Source organism: Malurus melanocephalus, unplaced genomic scaffold (assembly GCF_030028575.1).
Source record: "Malurus melanocephalus ecotype Western Australia unplaced genomic scaffold, MMel_1.1 scaffold_437, whole genome shotgun sequence".
Lineage (NCBI taxonomy): Eukaryota > Metazoa > Chordata > Aves > Passeriformes > Maluridae > Malurus > Malurus melanocephalus.
Window position 1 is genome coordinate 115,335 of NW_026623669.1, and position 23,801 is coordinate 139,135.

Here is a 23,801-nt window from a genome sequence, read left to right on the forward strand (position 1 = left end):
GATTGTGCCCCTCTGCTCTGCTCTGCTCTGTGAGACCCCACCTGCAGGGCTGCATCCAGCTCTGGGGGCCCTGCATGGGAAGGACATGGAACTGCTGGAGTGAGTCCAGAGGAGTCCATAAAGATGATCAGAGGGATGGAGCACCTATGAGGAAGCTGGGAGAATTGGGATTGTTCAGCCAAGAGAAGAAAAAGCTTTGGGGTGACCTAATTGCAACCTTCCACTACCTGAAGGGAGCCTATTGGAGAGTAATTCTTTATAAAAGCATGTAGTGACAGTCCAAAGGACTATAGCTTTAAATTGAAAAATAGTAGGCTTAGATTAGATATTAGGAAAAAAAAAAATATTTACTGCTTTTTTTCTCCAATTTCAATCCTTTTTTTCTAGACTTTCTTGCCCCATTTTTTTCATGTATCCCTTGTATTTGTCTCTGTAAAACATCTTAGAATTGCTTTGTCARTAAACTGGCAGCAAAGATATATTAAATAATATTTTCAAGTCTCCTGACAAGGTCTACTAATTGCATCTGTTATTTGCTTTGACAGTGGTTAGGCTTGAAGCCTGCTACATCAACAACTTCACTAAAATACTGAAAATCTAGTGGCTTTCTCCTCATAAGCATTTTTATGAGAAAGCAGTGGAAATGTCAGGTTTGCTGGTATAGTGCCTAACAAGGCACTATGGTATTTCAGAAAATATCATACCTTTCTTCAGCACCAACTTCAATGTATATAAGAGAAAAATACGTTTTTATTGCAGGAAATTAATKTTGCTGATGATAATTTTTGTAGCTTGTAAAATTTAGGCAACACAGGCAGCTAGGTCTATCAGATCTCTTAGCTTGTAACATTGTTATGATAATTAACATATATTTTGATTTTAACAAAATTGTAGTTTATTCATTACTTTTAACGTTGGGGTGGAGGGTGGAGTAGATCCTTACAGAAGTGACTTGATTTCTCTCTAATGAGATGTTCTTACTGAGTGCATTCAGATATTGAGAGGATAGTTATTGCAAGAACTACATCAGAAACAATCAAGTAAAATGACACTTACTTCGAAAGACTCCTGTTAGTCATATTGCAATTATTTTTTATTTTCCRAATGAATCCTTGTTCTCCTTATATAATTTTCTGCTTTGAAGTAGCCTACATTTTTTAATTTGAGTTTTCTGGAGATCGAGAGGGAATCTTTCACTTGTAATAACATTTTTACTGACTCTGAATGTATTTTCTCTTGGCCTCAAGCCTGTATGTAATCCTGAAAATGTTGCACTTTGAGGTGAAATCAACAGGATGGGTTTTTTTATTTTCTTTTATGTTGTTCATCTAGGTGTAGTTTCTATTTAATTATTTTACTCTTTGGATTAAATGCTCTCTAAGTTCCAAGACACAGACGTTTCCTTTGAATCCCAGGATCATAGTATAGTTTATGTTGGACAGAACTTCTTGAGGTCATTTTTTCAAATCATCTGTTCAGAGCAGGCTTGTCTTCAGCATCAGATGAAATTGCACAGAGCCCTGTTCTACCGAATTTTGAAAAACTCAGAAGATGAGCACTTTGTAATCACAAATTACTTCAATTRCTTAAATTCCTATCTATCTATAATTTTTCTTTTTCTTTACAGACAATCAAAATTCATAACTTGTGACTTCTGCTTATTGTGATTCTTCCGTGCACCTCTAAGGAAACTTTGGTTCCACCTCTGGACAATCACCCTGCAGGTAGGAGAAGAGTCATCCTTCTAATCTCCAGTCTGAACAAAGAAACTGCTGTCCTAGCTCTTCCTCCCCAAATGCTCAATCCTCCTCACTTTTTCATGCCTCTGCTCAGCCTTGTTCCAGTATGTGTTGGAAAGCCCAGAACTGAACACAGTACTGCTGTGTTGTGGGTGCACTTCACTTGTAACAGAGAGGCAGCAATAGGTTTTTTGATACAAAACAATGATTTCACAAACTTTCATAGTAAATGTGACAGTGGTTTAATCAGATTCCATAGCATGGAGCTCTTGATCATTAACTGCATAAAGGACAGACTCAGGCAGAGCTATGGGAGACCCTGCTGTTGGGCCATGACCTTCAGGGAGGATCCCATTGCTTTCTAAACTTCTTTCATGAGGAGAGCTCAATGCAGCTGGATCCAGACTAAGTCCCAGACTTGGTCAATGATTCATGTCTAAATATTACATCAACCAAAAGGGCACAATCAACCCTTTATGTCACTGAGGTAAGATTTCAAAATTTAGGGTCCTACTGGTCAATTACTGYGCATCTGTTACAGCAAGRAGRATGTTACAGCAACACCTGTTCTCAGCCTTGAGGATTAACTTTGAGAGGTGTCCCTGCTCAAGGGGAGATCCTGGCTGCAGCCCTGCTATCCCACGGGAGAGATCAACAGGCCCTGGCTGTCCTTTGTGTGTGGAGGAGGATGGTTGATTTACACTGGCTGTATTTGGGGTCAGCACCTGCTCAACCAGCCCTTGCCTGTTGGACAACAATTGCAGCCCTTGGCTGCTGAGCAAGAGTTGGCTGTGAACTATTGTATCCATCAGTCAGATGCAGCCACCACAAACATCACTCATGCCATTGCTCGAGCAGGAAGGGGCAAGTGGGGGCACACCATCACATGAAGACATAGTSTTGAAAATGCCAAATAGAGGGGTAAGTTTTCAATCTTTGACCCACTTGTCTGCCCCTTTAGTCATTCAAGACACAGGGAATCTAGGCTCTATTCATCTGGAAATTAGTATCAAAGTTTGAAAAAAGAAATGTATTTTTGTTTTCAGCTGACGAGCTGAAATAGCTTGCTGGTGTAATAAAMTGTGGATCACAGTTTACTACAGTCCACGAGATGGTGCTAGAGATGGACGACGTCAAGGAGGTGTATGACAGCAGCCACAAATTTTTGTTTCTGGGCTCCTGTTAGCCCATGCAATTTGCCAGAATCAGTGAAGGGAGGGGCTGGTAGAGAATCTTCTTCTCTGCAATCTCTTTGTGTAAATAGGAAATACGCACATGTAAAGCACACAATTTGTAATAATTCCAACTTTTAGTTCTTTTGTCTCCCTTTTAATGAAGGTGGTGTGTAGCACAGAGAAGGATCACCTGCTTTACAGCCACTGTAGTTCTTCTAACAGGTTTTATTGCAAAAAGTAAAAAAAAACAGTCAAAATATTAGAAGTTATAAATGAAGAATACTTGCATTACATTGGTCTACAGAAAAAAAAAATGCAGTACTTTCTTTTAGGCACAGCTTTAGAAGGGCAGAAATACAAGAGGAAAACATCTGCATTATTTTAATAATTATCACATCTGCTAAATAAAAATTAAAGAATATTGTTGCTTTTGACAGAAAAATACTAACTGCATTTAATATTCAAATGTTAAACACATTGGATTTTTTATTGTTAAGTGTTAGAAACTATATTTTTCTAAAATACTAACTGGCTTTCATTTTCTATTTTAAAATAAAATTTCTATATGGTTTCCACCTCACATAACAAAAAACCCTGCCACTCACAAGACACTTAGATTAGTGGGAATTGGAAAATGTTAGTTTGAAGGGATTTTATGTTCAAAATAAGACTACAGCAAAGATTAGGATAGAGATTTTTTTAACTTGCTCTACTATGTACATTTAAAGTTACAAAGATGTCTGATTTTGTTGTGTTTTGTGAGCAGAGGAGCCAAATAATGCCACTATATTAGATATAAAATCTGAAATTTTACAACATTACCACTGCTCCTTTCCATAAGGGCTTTTTTAACTTGAATAGTTAAAAAAATAAGGTGACAGATAGTAAAAGTACAAAATTCTGCATATAACCATAATTTAAACTATAAAACAGATTCAAATTTCACTGATGTAAATGTTACTTTTGTAGTGGTGTCAACAATGCTGATTTCATTAATATGCCTTGTACAAGCTTTATGATGGCTTCTTATCTTTTTAGCAACTTGCCATCTAGCATGTTCAATTATTTGGTGAGGTGATTACAGGACCAATAATAAATGTATTACTATGAAGTGTTAGTGTATCAGATAGTGAAATTAATGTACTCACCACATGACCAAATCTATTTCTTGTGCAACATCATAGGTAATGCTTAAATAATTTGATTCTAGGATAATATATGCTGAAATTAATATCTAGAGTTTTGAGGCTCTTCTTTTTCACACTAACTTGATTAAACTCTTGACAATTCCAGCAGTTGTAAATATTATTTAGAAAATAATAAAGCTCTCTTCAGTGAGCATTATAACCAACATAACGATTTTCACCATTTGAAGAATCCAAGCAAGGCATGAAATCTTCTAAGGTCTCACAGACCTCTGGAGTTTAGTCTACAGCAGGCTATGTGCATTGGTCTGACTGACTGACTGACTGACTGACTGACTGACTGACTGACTGACTGGTGTTAAGGTCCTATTTCAGGTGTGCATTTTTTATTATGTTTACACAGAACAATTCTTGCAAGTATCTTGTAGGCTGTTTTGCTGCAACTACGCATCAGCCTCTTGGCATAGGTGTATCATGTTTATCATTTATATACACATGGTCTCAAATGACTTGCATCACAGAAAATTGCCACTGAATCGCAGTGGAATTTCATGTACAGCAGCAAAGAACCAGATCTTTAATACCTAGTGATGGTCCTGATAACATTTCAGTTGTCTCATGTATTTCCAAGGTGTTACGCTTTGCAGGGTGTGTTCTATAGACATTTAAGTGTCAGCATCTTCCATTTGACTCTCATATAGACCATTTGATCAAAGGTAGGTACTCTTATGGCTCCTCCAGTGTAACCCACATAAGCATCTAGTGTTTCTTTTGTTCAGTAATTTTGACCCTTATGAATTTTCTGATGTTGTTCTGCACTCTGCTTTGCAATTGTTCTGCACTCTGCTTTGCAATTTGCAGTTTCCTCTATGATTCAGAAGTGAAAGCCAATGTGTCAGAGCAATTTTCTGCAATGTCCACAGGCATCTCTTATGACCAGTCAGTTCAGTGTGCCTCCCTCCGTCTGCCTGCATGTTGTGCATCTGATGCTCTGTGTTCATTTTCTTAGAGAGCTGCCATGGTAGATAGATGATAAAATTGCATAATGGAGTATATGAGCTGACTTGGAGCTACAAGTGCAGATATCTTCTAATTGTCAGCATTTTCCCTCATTCTCACATAGACCCAAGACAACTTCTCCACTCCTCTCAAAGTCAGTCAGTTAGGATATGCGTGTATGCATTCTAAATGTTTTCTTGTCAAGTTAAGGTGAGCTTATAATAGACATTTTTTWAAAAAATAAAACGCTTACCACATGGAGAACTAACTCCACATTTTATGATCATATTCATATATGTTCCTTATTGTTGCCATCTTTAAAATATCCCCTGTACATTATGTTTCTTTAAAAACATGTAGGTAAGACACAGAAACTGATCAGTTAGTATGCTTTTCAAACTTAGCCTTCCTGTATTGCGACTGAAAGTACAGAAATAAAAGATGTTGGTGACCTAGAAATTATAAAAATGCAAGAATATAGCCTAAACAGAAATTAGTTGATCTCAACCTTCCTCTTCTTCTTAGGAGCTGTATGGGTGCTTAGGCCACTGAAAGTTAGTTGAGTTATTTTTCCTGTAAGTATGACACCCTGAAGAAAAAATTCTTTTCCTCATTGGGTTCTTTGTTTTCCAGCTTGCAAATATCAAGTGAGTCGTCATTCACACACAGATAGTAACTTGTATCTTCATAGCATTGGAACTGCACTGAATCTCCTTGGTAATGCATGATGAAAAAGTTATTATCTTCACTCAGCTATGAAAATACACAGAGTAAAAAACAGGTTTTATTTCCAATGCCTTTCTATAATGTTAAATGTGACAAAACTTCATGTATGTTGTTCTCTTGTTATATTTTATTCTTGTATGCTTTTCTCTAGTGACTCATATTTACCAATTTTTCAATAAATCTTAGACAACAACTATTCATTTTGGGGTATATTCTGTGGTAACTGTGAACAAAAAAATACCCATCTCCCTCAAAGGACAGAATAATGCCAGACTAATAGATGATCCCTTTGCTTCACAAAACCACCAGCACAGTTTCCTCAGTGGCATTACGATAACTTAGGTTTTTCATCTGGTGGTTTTCTTACCTTAGGCCTACCCTGTTAACTGCCACTAGCAATGCAATGTCAATCCACAGCTTTTCTTGCCTATTTTGAAGTAAAATTGGAATGTTACAGTAGAAATTACTCTTAAAAACAACTGTTCTGTTACCTATGGCTTTTCTGTACATCTCTGTTTTCCAACGCACTTTTTATTTAAGATCCATCTGTGGAGGAGCAGCTCTTGTACAAAGAGCTCTCCTGTGTGTGTGTGTGTACGTATTTTGGTTTAGTAGGCATCTCAGCTCAGAATAGAAGCACAGTGAAACACTATTAGGGCTGGGAGGTGCAGCAGGTCTTTGAAGAACAAAAAGTTTTGCAAGAAATCATGGCTGAGGTCTATTATGGCCTGTAATGAAGAATGATGATAAAATCTGGAGAATGTAGTGGACTACTACCAGATAAAGTTCCTCCTGAGGACATTTTCTACAATAGCAGACAAGATAATTTGCAAATTCCAAGCAAATAGCTACCGATTTTTTATTGCAATGTGACCATCTGTTTTCCATTGCATTAAATGAAGAAGCAATTTGCATCTTAGGTTTCACATTTAATTGCAAAAATTACACATTTACTCATGTCCCATAGGTGATTCACAATGCACTTGAAACAGCCCACATATGCTCATGTCAGAAAAGTGCTACAAATATTGTGTTCACAGGCTAAAGAAAGACATGACTATGATGGAAACTACAGGAAGAGATGAGAGACTACCATACAAGTTTTAAAATAAATAGACTCAAAATTATATAAGGTCAGATTCAATATGGTACAATGAGCATTACTCCAAGTTAGRTTCAACTGCTGCTCTCCAAACTAGGAAGAAACCAGAAGATAAAGGAATGTATTTGAAGGCTAGCTGAAGTGTTGTTATGGCATGTTACACAAAGGAGTGTAGGGCACGCTGCAATCTACATTTTACCTCAGATGATGGAAGGAAATGAGCACGTGGTCAAAGAGGCATGAGTCATACAATGATAAGCAAAACTGAGCTGCCACTGCACTTGCATCAGAGAAGTAATGGACCTTGGCAAGTATTATAAATTAATTATGTGATTTGTGTCTAAAACAGTGTTGATGACACACCATTGTTTTGGCTGTTGCTGAGCAGTGTGTGCACGACACCATGAGCTTCTTTTTCTTCCCACTCAGCCTCGGTGAATAGGCCAGGATGAGCAAGAGGCTGGGAGGGGACACAGCTGGGACTGCTGGCTCACAGTGGCCAAAGGAATACAATGTCATGGYCAGTCGTAAAGCCTGGTGTAGAGGGTGGAGAATGTGGATTTAGTGTATGCTTCCAAGAAAGCTATTGCCCAGAGACTGCCTGAGCATTAGTCTGCTTATGGGAGGAGATGAGTAAGTACTTTTACATCACTTGCAGGTTTTTCTGACCTTCGTGTGTAATACTTTCGAGTCTTTTTCTTGACTCAGAAGTTTTCTTACTCTTGCTCTTGCTATTCCTTCCCCTGTCCACTGTCAGGGAGTCGGTCTGAGTGAATATCTGGGATAGGGGCTTGCATGCTGGCTGGAGCCAAAAGAGCTTTTTCTTACACAGCTGGTCCTGCCTGACACTTGGAAGGGCTGTGCTTCCAGCCCTTGGTCAGTCACTGGCAGATGTATTGGACATCTCTCCACTGAGAGTCAGCTTTTGCCTGCACATTGCTGCCAAAGGGATGAAGAAAAATGCTTTGGCAATATAATTCACTCTACCACCTTTGATTCCATTCATACTGAAGGTATAGGATCTCTGACAGAGCAACCCCTAACAGTGGTGTGACTTTGTTCACCCCACAACAGTCCATTTTCACCCTCCATCAGACTGGCCATATGTGACTACTGAAGGGTGACTCAGGCTTGCTGATCCCTCCTTAGCTCTCCAATAGATGAATCAACTTTTAGAGCAAAAGAAAACCCTCTCAAGCTGCACAATGAGTGCCAGAAAGGACTGTGTCCCTACAACCTGCTGCCAAGCACTGTTTACAAGGTCAAAACTTCTGAACCAAGCTACCTTGGTGGGCCTAATTTTCCAGATTTTACCTGTTTAGTTTGTTTATTTTGTTCTATTTAACTGGAATAAAGGGTAGTATCTTAATAAAGTCTTTCATGACTGTGTAGCTAGCCTCTGGTGTAATCTCTCTCTTATTTAGCTTCATCAAACTACGCAGTAAAATAGAGAGGACGTGGAATAAAAACTGTTATAGCTCTTAATAGAATTTTTATGGCTGTACTCTTTCAAGTTCCAGTCCACCCAGACTGGGGTATAACAGTCAAAATTTGGAGAAAATGCTGTCCCGATACAATCACCTAATAACTTCGCATTATCAAGCAAGGAACATCTTGAAGAGAAGCAGCCAGATCAAGAGACTGGAATTGTTGAATTCTATTTTTTAGTAATCTTTTAAGCAAATGTGTTCATTTGGGAAGATTTGAAACTGAGGGAAAACTGAGTGCTACTAGTACTTAAGAAAAGCTGAGAGGTTAAGTATACATCTGCATAAGTCTGAGGGCAGTAATGGGTCAAAAATATGACCTATGTTGAATCCTATGGTTGAATCAGAACAGAAGTTACACTGAAGTGAGATACTACAAATATGTACCGAAGAAGATGTGTACTTCTTTGATAACCAGTATATACTCACTAATTCCTGTGTTTCTGGATGAGTGAAAAAGAGAAGTAGTAAAAATTTACACGTAATTAGTGAAAATTGTAAAATGAGAGCAGCCTTGTCTACAGGGAAGATACATAAGGGGCAGGGAACCTGGGAAAACCTTTTCAGTGGAGGAGCTAAAGGGAAATGTTTTTCTGTAGCTCTTAGGTCATCCTGCTWTGTGGCTAACTGCATTTGCTTCTATGATATTATTAATGATGATAAGCATACTCTATTATAAAGTAATTACAGTTATCAGTAAATGCTCCTGAGTCAACTTCTGGGGTTGGTTTCTCCACTGCTGCTCTGGCTGAGATGCTGCACTGCATGAGGCCACAGTTGTGCCTACAATGCAGTTTTCGGTTCTTAGCATGGCAGCATTGCAATAAATATTGCTCATCACCTATGATACCTTTTTGACTTAATCCCCAATCAGAATCAGATGTTATTGTAAACTATTACTTGCTGCATTTTTTTTTATAATTTTAGTGTTATAATAACCTAATGAAATTTTTTATTAAATGCAATAAGAGATGTTCCAATTAATATTGATTGTGAACTGTGCTTCCATAGCCTTGGTTAGAGAAATGAATGTTTACAGCATTTTATGCAACTCTTCCTGGTATTTCAACAGGTTCCACAGATTCTCACATTTCTGGTGATTCTACTGGCCATCTTCAAATTAAAAGAGGGAAAACATCTGTTTTTAAGATTTACTATTTAAAGCTAGCAGATTAAATATCATGTTGCAGCCCTGCATAGCTGTGTCATTATCTGTGAGAAGTATTTCTCCATCTCAGTGCACTGCTCCCACACTTTCTCATACTAAGGACAATGCAGGCTTTATTCATCAGACTAGAAGTTATTTGCTGATAAGTGCACTCATTTTAGAAGGTTTATTAAGAATCTCATGATTCAGAGTTGCCTCTTTGCATTTTGCCTCTTTGCTCAACTAGATGTGGTTCAAGTGCAGGTTTCTGATCTCTTCCCATACAAATGAGTAACATTTTTTCTTCTATTTCAGGGCATCAGCAAGAAACCATGATGAGAAGGTCACTCTCTATCTTCACTAGCAGATCACTTGGTAATTAATGGGTTCCCAGAAAGATTTTTTCATTTTTACTATGTTTAAAAACCTAAATTGATAAGCTGGTCTCTACAGGCAACTATTACAGCTATTTCCAGATGTCTCTCAAAACTTGCAAGCATCAAGATAGTAAGTCTTTCTCTGTGAACAGCTCCACAGAAAAGGCATTGGCTTTTATGTTAAAAAAATGATATTAAATGTAATTTGCAAAATACAATAYGACTGTGACAGTTTACAGCATTCAAAGAGGGAACAATAAGCTGCCTTATAAATTTCCTAAGCTTTGTTGCTTTGTCCTTCTGTGTAGAGCCAAGGAATATTAGTGGCAGGTGAGTAACTCAGCAGAAGTTAAACTGAAGGGCCCACTTCAATTTTCCAGGCCCAAAATGCAGAAGATTTGTTCCTTAATTATTAGTGGTGTATCTCATAACTTTTGAAAACCATTTCAGAAAGATTTCATTTTGTTGGAATTGGTAAGAAAAGTTAGCAAAGTTAGAAATATTAGACTGGGAATTTCAGGTTCTCAGGGTTTCAAAGCTGCTATTATGAAGTTCTGAAACTGTTTGAGCCCAGATAGCTCTAATTTTTCCTACTGAAATTGGAAAGATCATCTTTTCAGTTGAATAATAAACCCACAGCTCTACAACCTTAAAAATTATTATTAATTAAATTTCCTTAGTTTTGCATGTTCTTTAGTTTGTAATGTCCAGGTAAGGTATCCTAAAGGGCAAGTAGTTTCCTTCATGTGCTTACCATGTTTTATCATTTCTATCTAGAGAATGCAAACAAAACCAAGTTTTTGTAACAAAAACTTTTTAAGAAGCCACCCAGCTATCTGCATTTCTGTCCACAATGCACTGCTCCTGATTTATAATCATCTACTGATACAAAATTCAGTCTGAAAATATGACAGGGCTTTATTACTTCCCAGAATTTTATGACTGATGGATTCATTCGTTCTTAAAACATAACAGCTTTTGTCATCTGATCCTTCTAGATCTGCTAATACACTCATCCAGATTTTCTAGACCTTGTGTAAGAATTTATGCCAGATGAAATCTACTTTGTATCTCCCTCCATTTTGTATAAGCATAATAATATAGGAAATATATCCACCTTTTGTGTTTTAATCAAAAGTCAGATATTGTGCCTTGAGATTGAGGGAGTTACTCATAAATAGAAAGGTAAATTTTCTTATTTCCCTTTTTCTGASGAAAACACTGAAAGCCAGCTGAAATGAAAGTAAGCAATTTGTCACTTAATGAGCAACAGGAAGAATTTAGCTGCCCTTTTCACCCACCTACTTTTGCATACATAGCCTCACACACAGGTTTTTATTTGTTTGATCATAATTGTATACCTGTTTAAAGTCAGGATCTTCATGGTTGCATGTTTTCACATTGCATCTTTCCACTGAAGGATAATCTGTCTCTGAACAGGATGCTTTTAAGACCTGTGTTTACAACCACACAGATTTGTTAGTTTTGTAATTTAATATGGTTTGGGGTTTTTTTTTTTCATATTTTGCTTTTTAAACCCATCAAATGTTGCATTAATTCTAAAGAAAACTATCTTTAAAAAAAATAATAATGAATTATTACATTCAAATTATCCAAAATTGATAAATTGGTAAGTTCTTGAAAAACTTCTATTAATATATTCCTCCGTTACTATTTGCAATGAAAAATTAATTGGGTTGAAAGTGAATACTTAAGACAGTCGTTCAAACTGTTTAATGCCCAGATTCTGGGCACTATGATTTAGTAATTCAACCCTGACTGAACCATGTTGTGCCAGGATAACACAACTTTATTCCAGATAAGAAGCGTTGTCGTCTTCAGAATTCTCACTGACATTTAGAAAGTTATTTGTTTTGTGCTGGAAAAAGAAAGGTTTATGAGCTTTCCAAGTTTTTACATATTCGGTAGACACCAAGTATGTCTTATGTCTTATCTTTTTATCTCATCTTCAGACAGCAACTGCTTTCAATTATGTCAAGAAACAAAATCTGGTAAACTCTGGAATTTTGTAATAGTTCATTGGAAAGTAAAAGCCCTTAAGGCTCAACATTCAGTTTTCTGATTTGCTGGAGAACTTTTAAATTAATTTATGAAAAGGTAATCTCTGAGTCTGAAACATCTTTTTAAAATAGTTGCTATTTCAGGGACAGAAAGGAAAATCCCTTTTTGTGAGTAATAGTCTATAAATATAATTTATGTGTTTTACAACATACATTTCCCTAGGAAAAGACAGGAAATAGATTTTATGTGGAGTCATCTTTGAGTTAAAAACAAATGAAAAACATCAAAGATTTTTTGAGAAGCATTTGGTGATTTACACCATCCTGCATGGCTGACTTTAGATCAAGGGTCATTCTTTATCTTAACATACCTGTGTAAACAGAGGTTCTTGGACCTTTGCTCTGTTTTAGACGGTAAATTGCAACATAGCATTCTTTCTCAGCCAGATTTTAGCAATGCTTATAATCCCTTATTACCGAAGACTATCCTTGCCTTCTCTTCCTACCAGAAATAAACCTTTACAAGGCTGAGAAAATGAGAATGTTTAGAGAACAGATGGAAAATGTTTTAAACAGGATGTTCAGCTGTGTTTTGTTTTCATCGCATTCCTTACCTTGTAATGCGGGTTCCTTGGAAGAAAATAATTTCCATTTTAAACTAATCTCTTTCCTAGGCAAGAATTCTACTTTTACTCCTCTTTTCTTTTCCTGCATGTTTTCTGGCTAAGAAGCTTCCTCTTCCTCCACAGAGACTGGATCCCAACATTCCCAACTGTCTTTTACTGGCAGTAGTTAACTACCCAACCCAAATATTTTTGCAATAACCTTATTTGATAATTTCCCAAGACAGAATAAAAAGATGTACTCAGAAGTTATGAAATGTGGAAGGCAGTAAGTAAAGAGAATTTGAGAAGGTCTGTAGGGGAAATCACTCTATAGTAAGAAAGAGCACCCTGAAGTTATAGTAAAAGTAAGCAACTTCTTACCTTCAGAGAGAGATGCTTCTTACCATTGCACAATAGAACAAATTCATTAAGCTTTGATCTCTGTGTGAGGATCACCAAATTTTTCGAATCTGTTTTACACAGAGAAGAGTATCGTAATAATGAGTATCATTTTATAAAATGAAGCAGAGCTGAACTCTACAAAGAGAACACTTTCATTTATAGATGTAGGAATAGAAATAAATACAATTACTCATATTGTTCTCTTGTCTAAAACATTTCAGACCTATGACTTTGTGAGGATTTTAATTTGCCATATATATATTTCTTTACATTTATAATCAATGTATGGAATATCAATTATACATTAATATAAATAATATGAGCTACAAAGGCATAGATAGTAGTAGATAACACATAGTTGTAATAAACATCTTTATGGTACATACCTGACTATGTATACGTCACTATGGAAAATGTAGAATTTTTTCCTTTTTATTTTCTACATTTTTCTACATCAAATTCCTTCTATCATAATTGTTGGTGCATTGGATTGATTCAATTTTTGAGCTATCCAGCTAGCACTGTTTTTTTTTTTTTTTTTCAGCTGCAGGAAGTAAGACTATATAAATAAAATGGGACATTCTTCAGCCTGATAAACTGACAGTGTTTGTTGTTACCTTCTGGTACTTCAAGGCCTCAGCAAAAAGTAATTAAAACTCTGCCAACTGGTACAACACAAACCATTACATTAATGACTAGTCAGTGATGCTATACCAATCTGACTGACTTTGCAGACTTACTTCAAATAATACTACTTGTATTTTAGAAGTATCTCCAGTGTACCATTTAGAGCACAAAGTATAAAAGAAAATGGCAGTTGATCTATGTGTTTACGTCTGCAACCAATAAATGCAAATTTTAAAGACTTTAGACTATTATGCATTAACAGTTGCAGTTAAGGAATTTAGGGGTTTTTTCACTTATTACCAAAGGCATTTTTTTAGCCTTTGCAGGATATTTGGAATAGCAGAACATGTTATTCCCACCTAATTTTAGCTGCTCTTGGCTCTGATTTTAGTTGTCTTAATTTTCCTTACCTATAATGCTTTTGTGTATTTTTTTCTGAGACAGCTACAACTGTCTAATAGCACAAAAATCCTTGTCAAAAATTGAGAAAAACTCTCTAGCCTAAACCTAGTATGCTTTACTCAGTTTACACAGATATTCAGATAAATATAGTAGACTGTAGGTCTACAATTCTGTAATTTTTATTAGTTTTTGTGACATCACCTTATATTGCCTCAGCTGCAATTGTCCAATTTGAGTTGCAGCATTTAAGAAGCATATCAGCAGTTAAGACAGTTTTCTTATCCAAGTTAACAGTGTTCTCATTTGGAGGGAAGAGTGGCAAAAAAAGAGGTATGCAAGAGTCCATCCAGTTGACCAGGGACATCCATCAATTTGACCCATATCCTAACTATCCTTGGCTTKCTCCATCTGTAGCATTTATTGTGACTTATATATTATTTAGTCTTAGTAAGACAAAAGGAACCCTACTTCTTCTCTCACCTCTGAAAGACAAGTGGTCTATCAGGGAGCCAGTGAATGGCAAGGAAAGYAAATAACCTTTCCATGACTGCATATGTGATATTTCCACTCTCTAATGGCTTTTGAATGAATTACTTCTCTTTTGTCATTAAAACCTTATCAGAGTAAAATGGACAATTTAAAAATCTGTGCAAGGAAAATGGCTTGAAATGAAAAAAAAAAAAATTAAATAACTTCTTGATTGAGATATCCCTAAAATGCAAACCATTGGGATTTGGGGGGATATCAATATATTTATATTGTTCCCTAGAGATCCACATTTGGCCCTTCTTCAAGGTACAGTACTGGACCAGATGGATATTTGCTCTCATTGGTTACAGGAGCCTTTGATTCCAGGCTGGAATTAGAGTGCATTTTTCTTCTTCTGTAATACTTGGAACTAATATATCATCAATTTTTGCAATCTTTTCCTATGTATACAATATGAAAGTTCCAGAAGTGTGCCTCACCTTTCTTCATATTAATTTCCTTCTGATTTCCTCTGCTGCTAAAACAGACTTTGTTAGTTAAGAYTCATATACCAGCAATAAGACATTCACATTTTTCTATTTAAAAAAATTTATATCTTATAGCTTGTATACAATATATTCCCTTATCTACATTCATGTTCAGTCAAAGCAAATTTTGTGTCGTTGAAGGGTTCTTATGGAACATAGAATGGCTCTTTTACTTTTGGAGCTGTCCAGTAACATGAGCTAAGTACAAAAACTGGTACAGTATGTTACTTCTAATGTCAAGTCTAGGTGTAAAGCMCTACCACCTTCTTTTACTATTCTCAAAGGTATTTTCAAAACCAGATCCTAACAAAAAGATGGTACATTTTATTCTCACAAGAGACTTTATACCTTTTATTCCCACAAGAGGCTCATCAGTAACTGGTGCTTCATTCCTTGTGAACACACTTAACCATGCAATATCTAAAATAGAAGATATTTAACAAATATCTGGAATTAGAGATACAGTCCTCAAATTTAAAAACATTACAAACAATTTAAAGAATTGTTTTGAAACGTTTGAGAGAGAATGTGCAATAGCAACAGRCATCAGATTTTTTTTCTTGAGGTTCTCTGAATTAATTTAACCCTGGAAGGCTGTACAGGTAGACTTGTGAACAGATACATTGAAGTCCSATCGCTGAGTCTAATAAGTGTATCGATTCATTAATTATCTTTTGCAAAAGAGGATGCTCCTCAGAAACTAGAGGTTGGTGACCAAAGATAAGGTCTAATCTGCTATTAAAGAGGAACATGAAATGCTTTGGCGGTGAAAGTGAGGGCCCTAATATGAAATGTAGGAAATTGGAAAGTAACAGGTAGCAACAGCAGGTGGTTTCTGGCTTTTCTAACATCAGCCTGAATCACACAGCCAGTCAGCTGGGGAAAACATCATCCACTTCAGATCAAAGCCACAAACRTCTAAGTTACAACTGGTTGCTAATATTTATGTTGTCTTAACTGCATCATGAATGTATGTCTGTGGTGCTTATATTTGGATTCACAGTTATGTTATACCTCATTTCCTTTTTTTTTCCTTTCTTCTAGATATGTCATTATCTTCTACATCAGACTTGTCAGACCATGTATGTATTCACAAACTGCTCCCATTGTATACCTATACAGGTTTTGATTCTSTTCATAAAGTAACAATACTAATTATTGAGCAACTTCAAAATTCAATGGAGTTATTAAGAAAAAGATACTGAAAAATATATAAAGCGCACTTGAACACACTATCAATGTCTGCTGTCATTATTCACAATTTAATAGAATAAAAGTTTTAGTAATTCAATAGCTAACTTGAAGATTTCAAGTTTTACCTCTAATTTGGTTGGAAATACGGTTTATTGGTTCTTTTCCTATTTTCATATCTCTGGAAATTGTATCATTCAAGAATAATTGCATCATTCTAGAATAATTGCATTTGCTATTATTTAACTGTTCTCTACCAACCTTTACCTCTAACTGTTTCCATGATGATAATTAGGACAACATCTTTGGTCTCAAATAGAGAAACCCCATTTGAGACAAAAGAGTTACATGAAAAATAAAATAACCCCACAAATTCCAAAATATGCTCTAATTTTCTCCACCTAGCACTTGTTACTGATGATTATCTTTCCTTTCTCTCTCTTTTTAGTGAAGTCTAGACTTCCCACTAAGTCAAATAGCATAAACAATCTAATCTTATTATTTAAATATATTACATACCTACTGTAAACCAGGATAAAAGTTTTCTTGTATCATTATCCATATTCATACAGATACAATATAATTTTATGTCTACAGAGAACAGGAAGAGAGAATCATTTACGTTGGAAAAGACCCATATGATCATTGAATCCAACAACCAATCTGACACTGCCGAGTACACCATGTTCCTAAACATCACATCCAAACACCTAAATCCCTACAGAAGTGGTGTATGACACAACCACTTCCCTGGGCAGCCTGTTCCAAAGTTTGGCAGCACTTTCACTAGAGAATTTTTTCTTAATATCTAATCTAAAGCTCCCCTGCACAACCCGAGACCATTTCCTCTCATCCTGTCTCTTGTTACCTGGGAGAACAGACTGACCCTCACCTCAGAACAGGCTACAGCCTCCTTTCAGGCAGCTGTAGRGAGCGATAAGGTCCCCCTGAGCCTCCTTTGCTCCARGCTAAACAACTCCAGCTCTCTCAGCTGCTCCTYGTAGGACTTGCGCTCCAGACCCTTCCCCAGCCTTGTTGCACACTCTGGACACTCTCCAGCACCTCGATGTCCTTCTTGGAGTGGGCCATCAGGGAGCCAGTGAATGGCACTTGGAGGGGCCCAGGATTGGACACATTACTTCTAATAATACATTTTAAAATGTCCTGAGTACTATACATAGAGTTGGTCAGTTTTGGTATATAAAGCACACTACCTTCATGGGATTGTGAGTCCTTGGTAGATATTTCATGATGACCATCTTCATCTATGTCAAAATGCACTGTTTTTGAATCTTCAGTTAGTATATAACATTTCACTGTTTCTCGCAGGCTAAACACTAATAAAAAAAGAGTTGCAATTAATTTTATTATCAATAGAGAAATGGCAACCTTCCATAATGAAAAGATCTAGGTTTTCTTTTCTAAAAATCTGCTTGATAATCCATGCACATTTGAACTATGAGCAGTAGAGCCAATGTATATTAGAAGTTACATGGTAGGCTTAAGCAGCTGCTCTGAGGGCTTGATTTTGGTGCAAAGAAGGAAAATAAATATTTCTTTGCTTAGAAGGTTATGCCAGTGAGCAGAAAATATGTATGCTGAACTTTTCAGAGAGGCAACGTGTGAAAACTTGAGTTTGACAAAATGGCTTCCAACCCAGGAGCCTGAGCCATAGGGGAAGACAAAGGGATGGTGGACAGCATGCAGATAGCTGTGTTGAAAAAGACTAAAGGGGACTGGATGATTTTGCACGTGGGAAAGTGGGTCTACGTTTGCAGTTAGCTGGTAAACGAATAGACTTAGAGTATCCTATGGAGCTCTTTGGGAAGATCTATGAGCCAAAGCAAGGCTGTTCACAGACATCTTTAAATGGAGAGATGTGAAAAATAAAGTTAGAAGTCTTCATTATGAAGAAAGTAAGACGTAAAGTATGGAATTTTTCTCTGCAGTATATTGTTTATTGTTTCCTGTAGTTCACAGGTAAGTACTTTCTCAATTTTGCATTTTGAAAATTGGATCTATGTATAAACAAGACTTCTAGGTTAGAGTTCATATGGTTACCTAAAATAGCAGCATTTATTTTGGGGATCAGAAATCTCTTACTGAAAATAAAAGACTTCCCCCCCACCTCCCCCCCCCCAGCTAAAATCTGACAGGAGGGAAATAGTTCCCTTTCATTCCTGAATGCAACTGTGCTGTTCTGGATGTCAGAAATATTTAGGTCCAGACACCAGGATGTCAGACACCTGCAGAATAACACCATAAGGCACAATTTTGATTATGTTCAGCAGAACATGGTTTTACTGGAAGGGGTTTGATGCTTTCAAATGCAGTTTATGAGATCACACAGACCTCCAGGATATGGTGCAAGATAAAAAGTCCWGTCTTTGCCAGAAAAATTAGGTAAGCAAAACAACAGGACACACAGAATGCATCAGCAGTGGCATAATGTCTTAAGAATGCTTGACTTCACCAAAACTTCGTCACTTCATTTACAAGATAACTCCTCTGAAACATCTGTATTTAAGGAAGTATTTTGAAACAATGTGTTGTTTCCAAGAAGCTTTCTCTCCACCCTAATTAGGCTGAGCAGAAACTCCAAACACACAATGGAAGAGAAGGATGGTGTGCATTCTGACAGCCCAAATCACACCCTCCAGAAGGGGCAGGTCTGACACGCTCTGTTGGATCTTTTATTATATGCATAGCTTATTTATGGTTGGACAAGGGTTTTCTCTAAAAAGGCAACTGAAGATYAGGCTTCTAGAAAAAAAAGGACGTGTTGTTCTAAAAAGCAACAGGAAAACAACTACAACAATCARTATAGCAAACCTTTTAAAGATTTTGTATTGTAGTAACTGTAGTTTAAGAATTCTACTTTTAACTAGGATTACAAGAACTAGTACAATGCCCAAACTAAAATGGTTGGCAGGCCTGCTTATGTCATTAACTCTTTTCCAGGRAGGTACATTTGTATATTAGGAACTACTGGTCTGAACTTGGTGAAGTGAAAGATATAACGTCAGTATGTTAGGGAGTGTTTCTGTTCTTTTTATTTTAAAGGTAGTTTTTGGGGTCTTTTTCTCACCAAATATTTTTATTCTTGAGAGCWTTCTAGAAAAGCTGTTCCAGGTACTTAATTTTGTTGGCTTCTGTCTTGGACTGGAATACTCTTTTCATAATTATAAAAATACCTGTCACTCAGTTAAGGGTTACCTGGCTTTCTAGGCGCTGTTCTCATATTTGCAAGCAGAATTCGCTTCCTCACAGGCTGCCTTCCATGGGGAGGTCTGTCATAGGGCTTTTCACGGCCTGAGCGGAGCAGCATTGCAGAGGTACTTGAGAAATACCAAACACCTCCGTTGACTTCCTTTTCCCGTCCTAAAGGGGGAGTTAGAATTTGTCACATGTGTTTCCATTGAGAAACAAGTTTTCAAGCATAATTTTGATAAATGACAGTTAATGGAAGCAGATAAACTCAATGAATGTTTGACTGCTTGCATGACCAAGCCTATGTCTTGCAAGGCAAAACCAATGTGTTTCCAGCGATATTAAATCAGCTAACTATCTACACATGCACTAAGATGCAGGCTAACATGCATAACACAGTTGTGTTGAAGGAATATATTTTGAAACACTTCCCTTTAATTAACATATAGCAGAATTTGTGACTAAAAGTTTTTTTTTTGTCATAGGAAGCTAGCTATGCTTTGCTAACTTAATTGAAAAAACACATTCATTTTGTCCTTCAGAATACAGTCTAAGATAATTGCTTTCTTAAGTGTTCTTAAGTGTACACAAAAGTGATTGAAAATTATGCCAACTTCAAAACAGCATAAGCTGACTCTCAAAGGTATATGCAGGTGTATTATAATTTTAAACTAAGATTCAGGAAATCTTGCCTTAGGAATGAGGACCAGAATTTGGAAATTTGAGGACTATATCGTAATGATTAAGGAGTATCGCTTAGGTTTGATATCTGAAGGAGAGGTTGATGTCTAAGAATGTGAACTATTTTGATGGTGGAACCACTCTGGCAGCTACTAGGGTATACTGAAGTTACAATTTAAATCACTRTATTTCAGAAAAGCTAAGGACCTTGCTTTGGTTTGAAGAAAGGGAAACTGAAATTCTGAGCCTACATGCTCTCCCGAAGTCAACTGTTTACGACAAGTGTTTATGGCAAGTGTAGATAAAAAAAAAAAAACCAATGAGCTTCAATTCCATCTGGTATCCTGGTGAATGAACCAAGTGAAGATGGGTACAATTTTCATTCCCTGAAGCTTTGTACACAATAAATAAATACATGTTAGGCCAGAGACATCATGGCTCTGACACAAGTGGAATGGCTTGTAAATTCACCAAGGAAGGGCAGGGCAGTATTAAATATTTACATGAAAGGCTTCTGYTACTGGCAATTTTCTTGTCACTAAACTAAAAAGTGTAACTAARGCTCTTACTGACTCTCTCTGACTCTCGTTATAACAACATTCAGTTAGGTCACTGTAAAGTGGAACAGTTACTATCAGGAATTACTCCTCCTAGTAAATAGGCCTCATGTTTTGAAGTGTTTCATAACTTGTAGTCAGAGGTAGAAACTAAAGACTGGRTCTTCCTCATCTGGCTGAAACTGCTCTATCACTGAGCATTCTAAGCAAAAGAAAACATTCTATGTGTTTTATTTACTAAGCCCTAAATGGAACCTGCTTTCTGGAAACTCCTATCTGAATCAGTCACTGTGGTGTGCATGGGCAGTAACACCAGGGGTCTTGAGAGATTTAAGTTTTCTAGGTGTTCAGCAATAACAAAGCATTGAGACTTTGCTACTTCTATAAGGCCCAAAACCAGACATTCACTTACTGAAGATTCCTACTGAAAAGAAGTGTAATTCTAGTTTGGCTGCTCTTGATTGGAAGGTCTGAAGATCCCAATTCCTGATTTGGATCTACATTCAGAATATTACACCTGYATTACTTACAACTGTAAGAAAAGAATGAGGATGTTCACAAGTCGGGACTCAGAAGAATTCCTGAAGAGGGCAGGAAAGTTCAAAGTCATTTTCAGAAACATTTAAGAAGTAGATAAATTCTTGGGAAACTTTCTATGATGAATGATGGACAGGAAATATTGACATTCTGAAGGACTGCACTAAAGTGCAATTCTTCTGTCTTGTTTAAACAAGTAGAAAACAGAAAAGCCCGTAGTAGAACTTCACCTCTGCTGGCTCTCAAGAACAATTAAAGCTCTCCACAGTAAGTAACAGAAGCTTTCATACTTCGAGTTGCCTCATATATTCCTTAAGACTGAATGACATATAAATACTCCCATTTCAATTAACCTTTCCTGTCATGACATGTTCTTACAGAGCTGTCACCCACTTCCATGCTTTTCATTCTTTGTTGTAGTTTATAATGCTGTGTATATCTCCCATGCCAATTTCTTTATCTTAAGGTCTTTCATACTTATCCTCAGTTCTTTCTTCTGTAAGATATACACTGAAGAGGACTAGGAAGATCTAGGTATTGTTCTTGACTACAGGCCTGTCAACCACTGGTTTGGAAACTTGAATCTGATTTGTTTCATTTTGCATGTAAGCTAAGTACAAGGGAATTAAAGCAATTTGAACTGCTGAAACCAGATTCAAGTGTGTATGTTTGTAGCCAATGATAAAAAGACCACACTAAATGCAGATGAAATTTGATTTTTTTTCATGCTACACAGTCTACATAAATTAATTTATATGAAGACAGCAATGAAAATCTTTTATATAACCTCTCTTGCCCCTTTGGTGATCTAGTTTATTCTTAATCATCATTCTCTCTTTCACTTAASCCTATGACACATCAGATCATAAAATTAAATTAAACCAAATTCAGTACATGAAAACAACATTTAAAAATTTTTTGCTTTCATTCATATTCCAAATATTCATTTCCAAATATTATTTCACAGTGTATTGGTATAATCTTAACAAGGTATATCTAAAATCCTTACAGGGTCACAACCCTGTTTTTATTGAGGGTATTGGGTTGCAGCTGTCAGTCCTTTTAATAAAGATCATAGTAACTCCTCCAAGTTTGTTCCAATTTAGCAGTGGATTAAAAARAACATCTGGCATCCTATAGCTAATATATAATGAGGTTATAATCTCTTTCAAATCAGACTTTACAAAATCTATCATCTAAACTAGACATAGGAATACATAAAAATGCACATAAACTAGATCAACAAAGATATTTCATAAGAAAACATTCAAGTCAACTGAAAAAATTGTTGTTTCAAGAATCTAAACAAGCATTCTGATATATAATCTTAAATTAAAGCCTATTTAACCATACTGTAATCTTCCACTCTTGCTTACCTTATTTGTGTGGTTTTGTCTCTGCTGGGATACTGCTACTGAACAGAATGCTAGAAGCAGCTCTGTTACAGTCAATTTATTSCCTGAGCACAGGGCAGGAAGCCAAACCTCTGAATAAAACAAAAGTCTGACGTAGAACTAATCTTCTCGATCTCTACATAATCTCATTTATATCAACATTCTAGTGGTTCTAACTGCTCCTGGAATTACAGGAGGGCTGGAAATTTTAAGAACAAACTTTCAAATGTCTATTCTTTTAAGATGCCACAGAAGCTTTTCTGCCTAGAAATGCAAGCAAATTTTTGGCCACTACTCCTATATGTTATGTCACTAATATTGTTCTTGTTATCTGTCATTCTCTCAAGGCTGAGTCACGTGCAGATACTGGGTTTATAGTAATATAGACATATTAAAAGTAGGAGTGTAGCCTCTGTTGCCGGGAGCAAAAKACAAACGTGCTGCTTAAACATTTACCCACCTATCAAATGGGCTTTGCAGGCATTGCATCAGTGGGAATTTTTGGACTGCTTGTGACATGAGTGAGCTGGTTAAAGTGGATGTKCTGCATTTTTTTGCCTATGAAGCCCAGGTAATATATAGGGTTTTTATTGTCAAACTTAGCATATTTAGTTGGCTTTATCTATCTATGTACTTACATTTCTAACCCTTCACTCACTTATTGGTGAATTGTCTCTAGTCATATTGTCTAACTTTATTTTATTTAGTGAGCCTTGCATTTTTACATGACTGAATCACACTTTTATTTACCTCACTGMAATTATGAAACTCCTCTAAAAACAATGACATTGATTCCTTTTTTTTTTTTTGTCAGTTTTCTTAAAATCAAGGAGCTACTGTTTTTACCTAGAGTTTGTTGACTATTTGGAGGAAGTTCTACATTTTAGCTATGTTTGTTTAAGGAAAAGTCTTTTTTAGTTTACTAAGTCCTTACTGGACACTGRTAGTGTATCAGGGCAGCAGAAAGACTTCGTTAAAATATATATTTAATGATAAAAAAATGTGAAACTTTGAAATCTCAAGTCTTTGTCTCTTACCCAAGCAGTCTGAAAAATGTTGGAAAGTTTCTAAATGGCAAGATGCAAGCTTGTTCTTTCAGTATACAATTGTCCTAATTTTGGGTGGGATAGAGTTAATTTTCACCCTAGATGATATAATGGTAGATGGAATAATGTTCTGTGATTTTAGACTTAGGATGAGAATAATTTTTATAACACACTGATGGGTGAAGTGTTAAGTGCTAAGTAAAGGACTCTTCTGT

At 36.3% G+C, this 23,801-nt stretch overlaps 1 protein-coding gene and 1 long non-coding RNA gene across 6 annotated transcripts; one reads left to right on the forward strand and one right to left on the reverse strand.

The window, feature by feature from the left end:
• The first annotated feature begins 1,633 nt into the window (after nucleotides 1–1,633).
• Nucleotides 1,634–16,193, forward strand: LOC130581800 (uncharacterized). 2 transcript variants are annotated; one of them, XR_008966267.1, is made up of 3 exons: nucleotides 1,634–1,724; nucleotides 9,836–9,895; nucleotides 16,015–16,193. It is a non-coding gene; the product is annotated as an uncharacterized LOC130581800 (long non-coding RNA). The 2 variants fall into 2 exon arrangements; XR_008966268.1 differs by lacking the exon at nucleotides 1,634–1,724 and adding an exon at nucleotides 7,417–7,519.
• Nucleotides 3,052–22,734, reverse strand: LOC130581799 (uncharacterized). Of its 4 annotated transcripts, XM_057380110.1 has the most exons (8): nucleotides 22,523–22,734; nucleotides 21,140–21,190; nucleotides 19,378–19,542; nucleotides 17,376–17,498; nucleotides 15,319–15,390; nucleotides 12,905–12,993; nucleotides 11,259–11,351; nucleotides 5,818–7,420 (listed from the first exon to the last, which is right to left on the reverse strand). In XM_057380110.1, exons 3-8 carry the CDS (start codon nucleotides 19,487–19,489, stop codon nucleotides 7,208–7,210), a joined length of 702 nt encoding a protein of 233 aa, XP_057236093.1. In that variant the 5' UTR covers nucleotides 19,490–19,542; nucleotides 21,140–21,190; nucleotides 22,523–22,734; the 3' UTR covers nucleotides 5,818–7,207. The 4 variants fall into 4 exon arrangements, with proteins under 4 accessions (XP_057236096.1, XP_057236093.1, XP_057236092.1 ...); XM_057380113.1 differs by lacking the exons at nucleotides 5,818–7,420; nucleotides 21,140–21,190 and adding an exon at nucleotides 3,052–5,811 and having other exon boundaries at nucleotides 22,523–22,596; XM_057380109.1 differs by lacking the exon at nucleotides 21,140–21,190 and having other exon boundaries at nucleotides 22,523–22,733.
• Nucleotides 22,735–23,801: the final 1,067 nt, after the last annotated feature.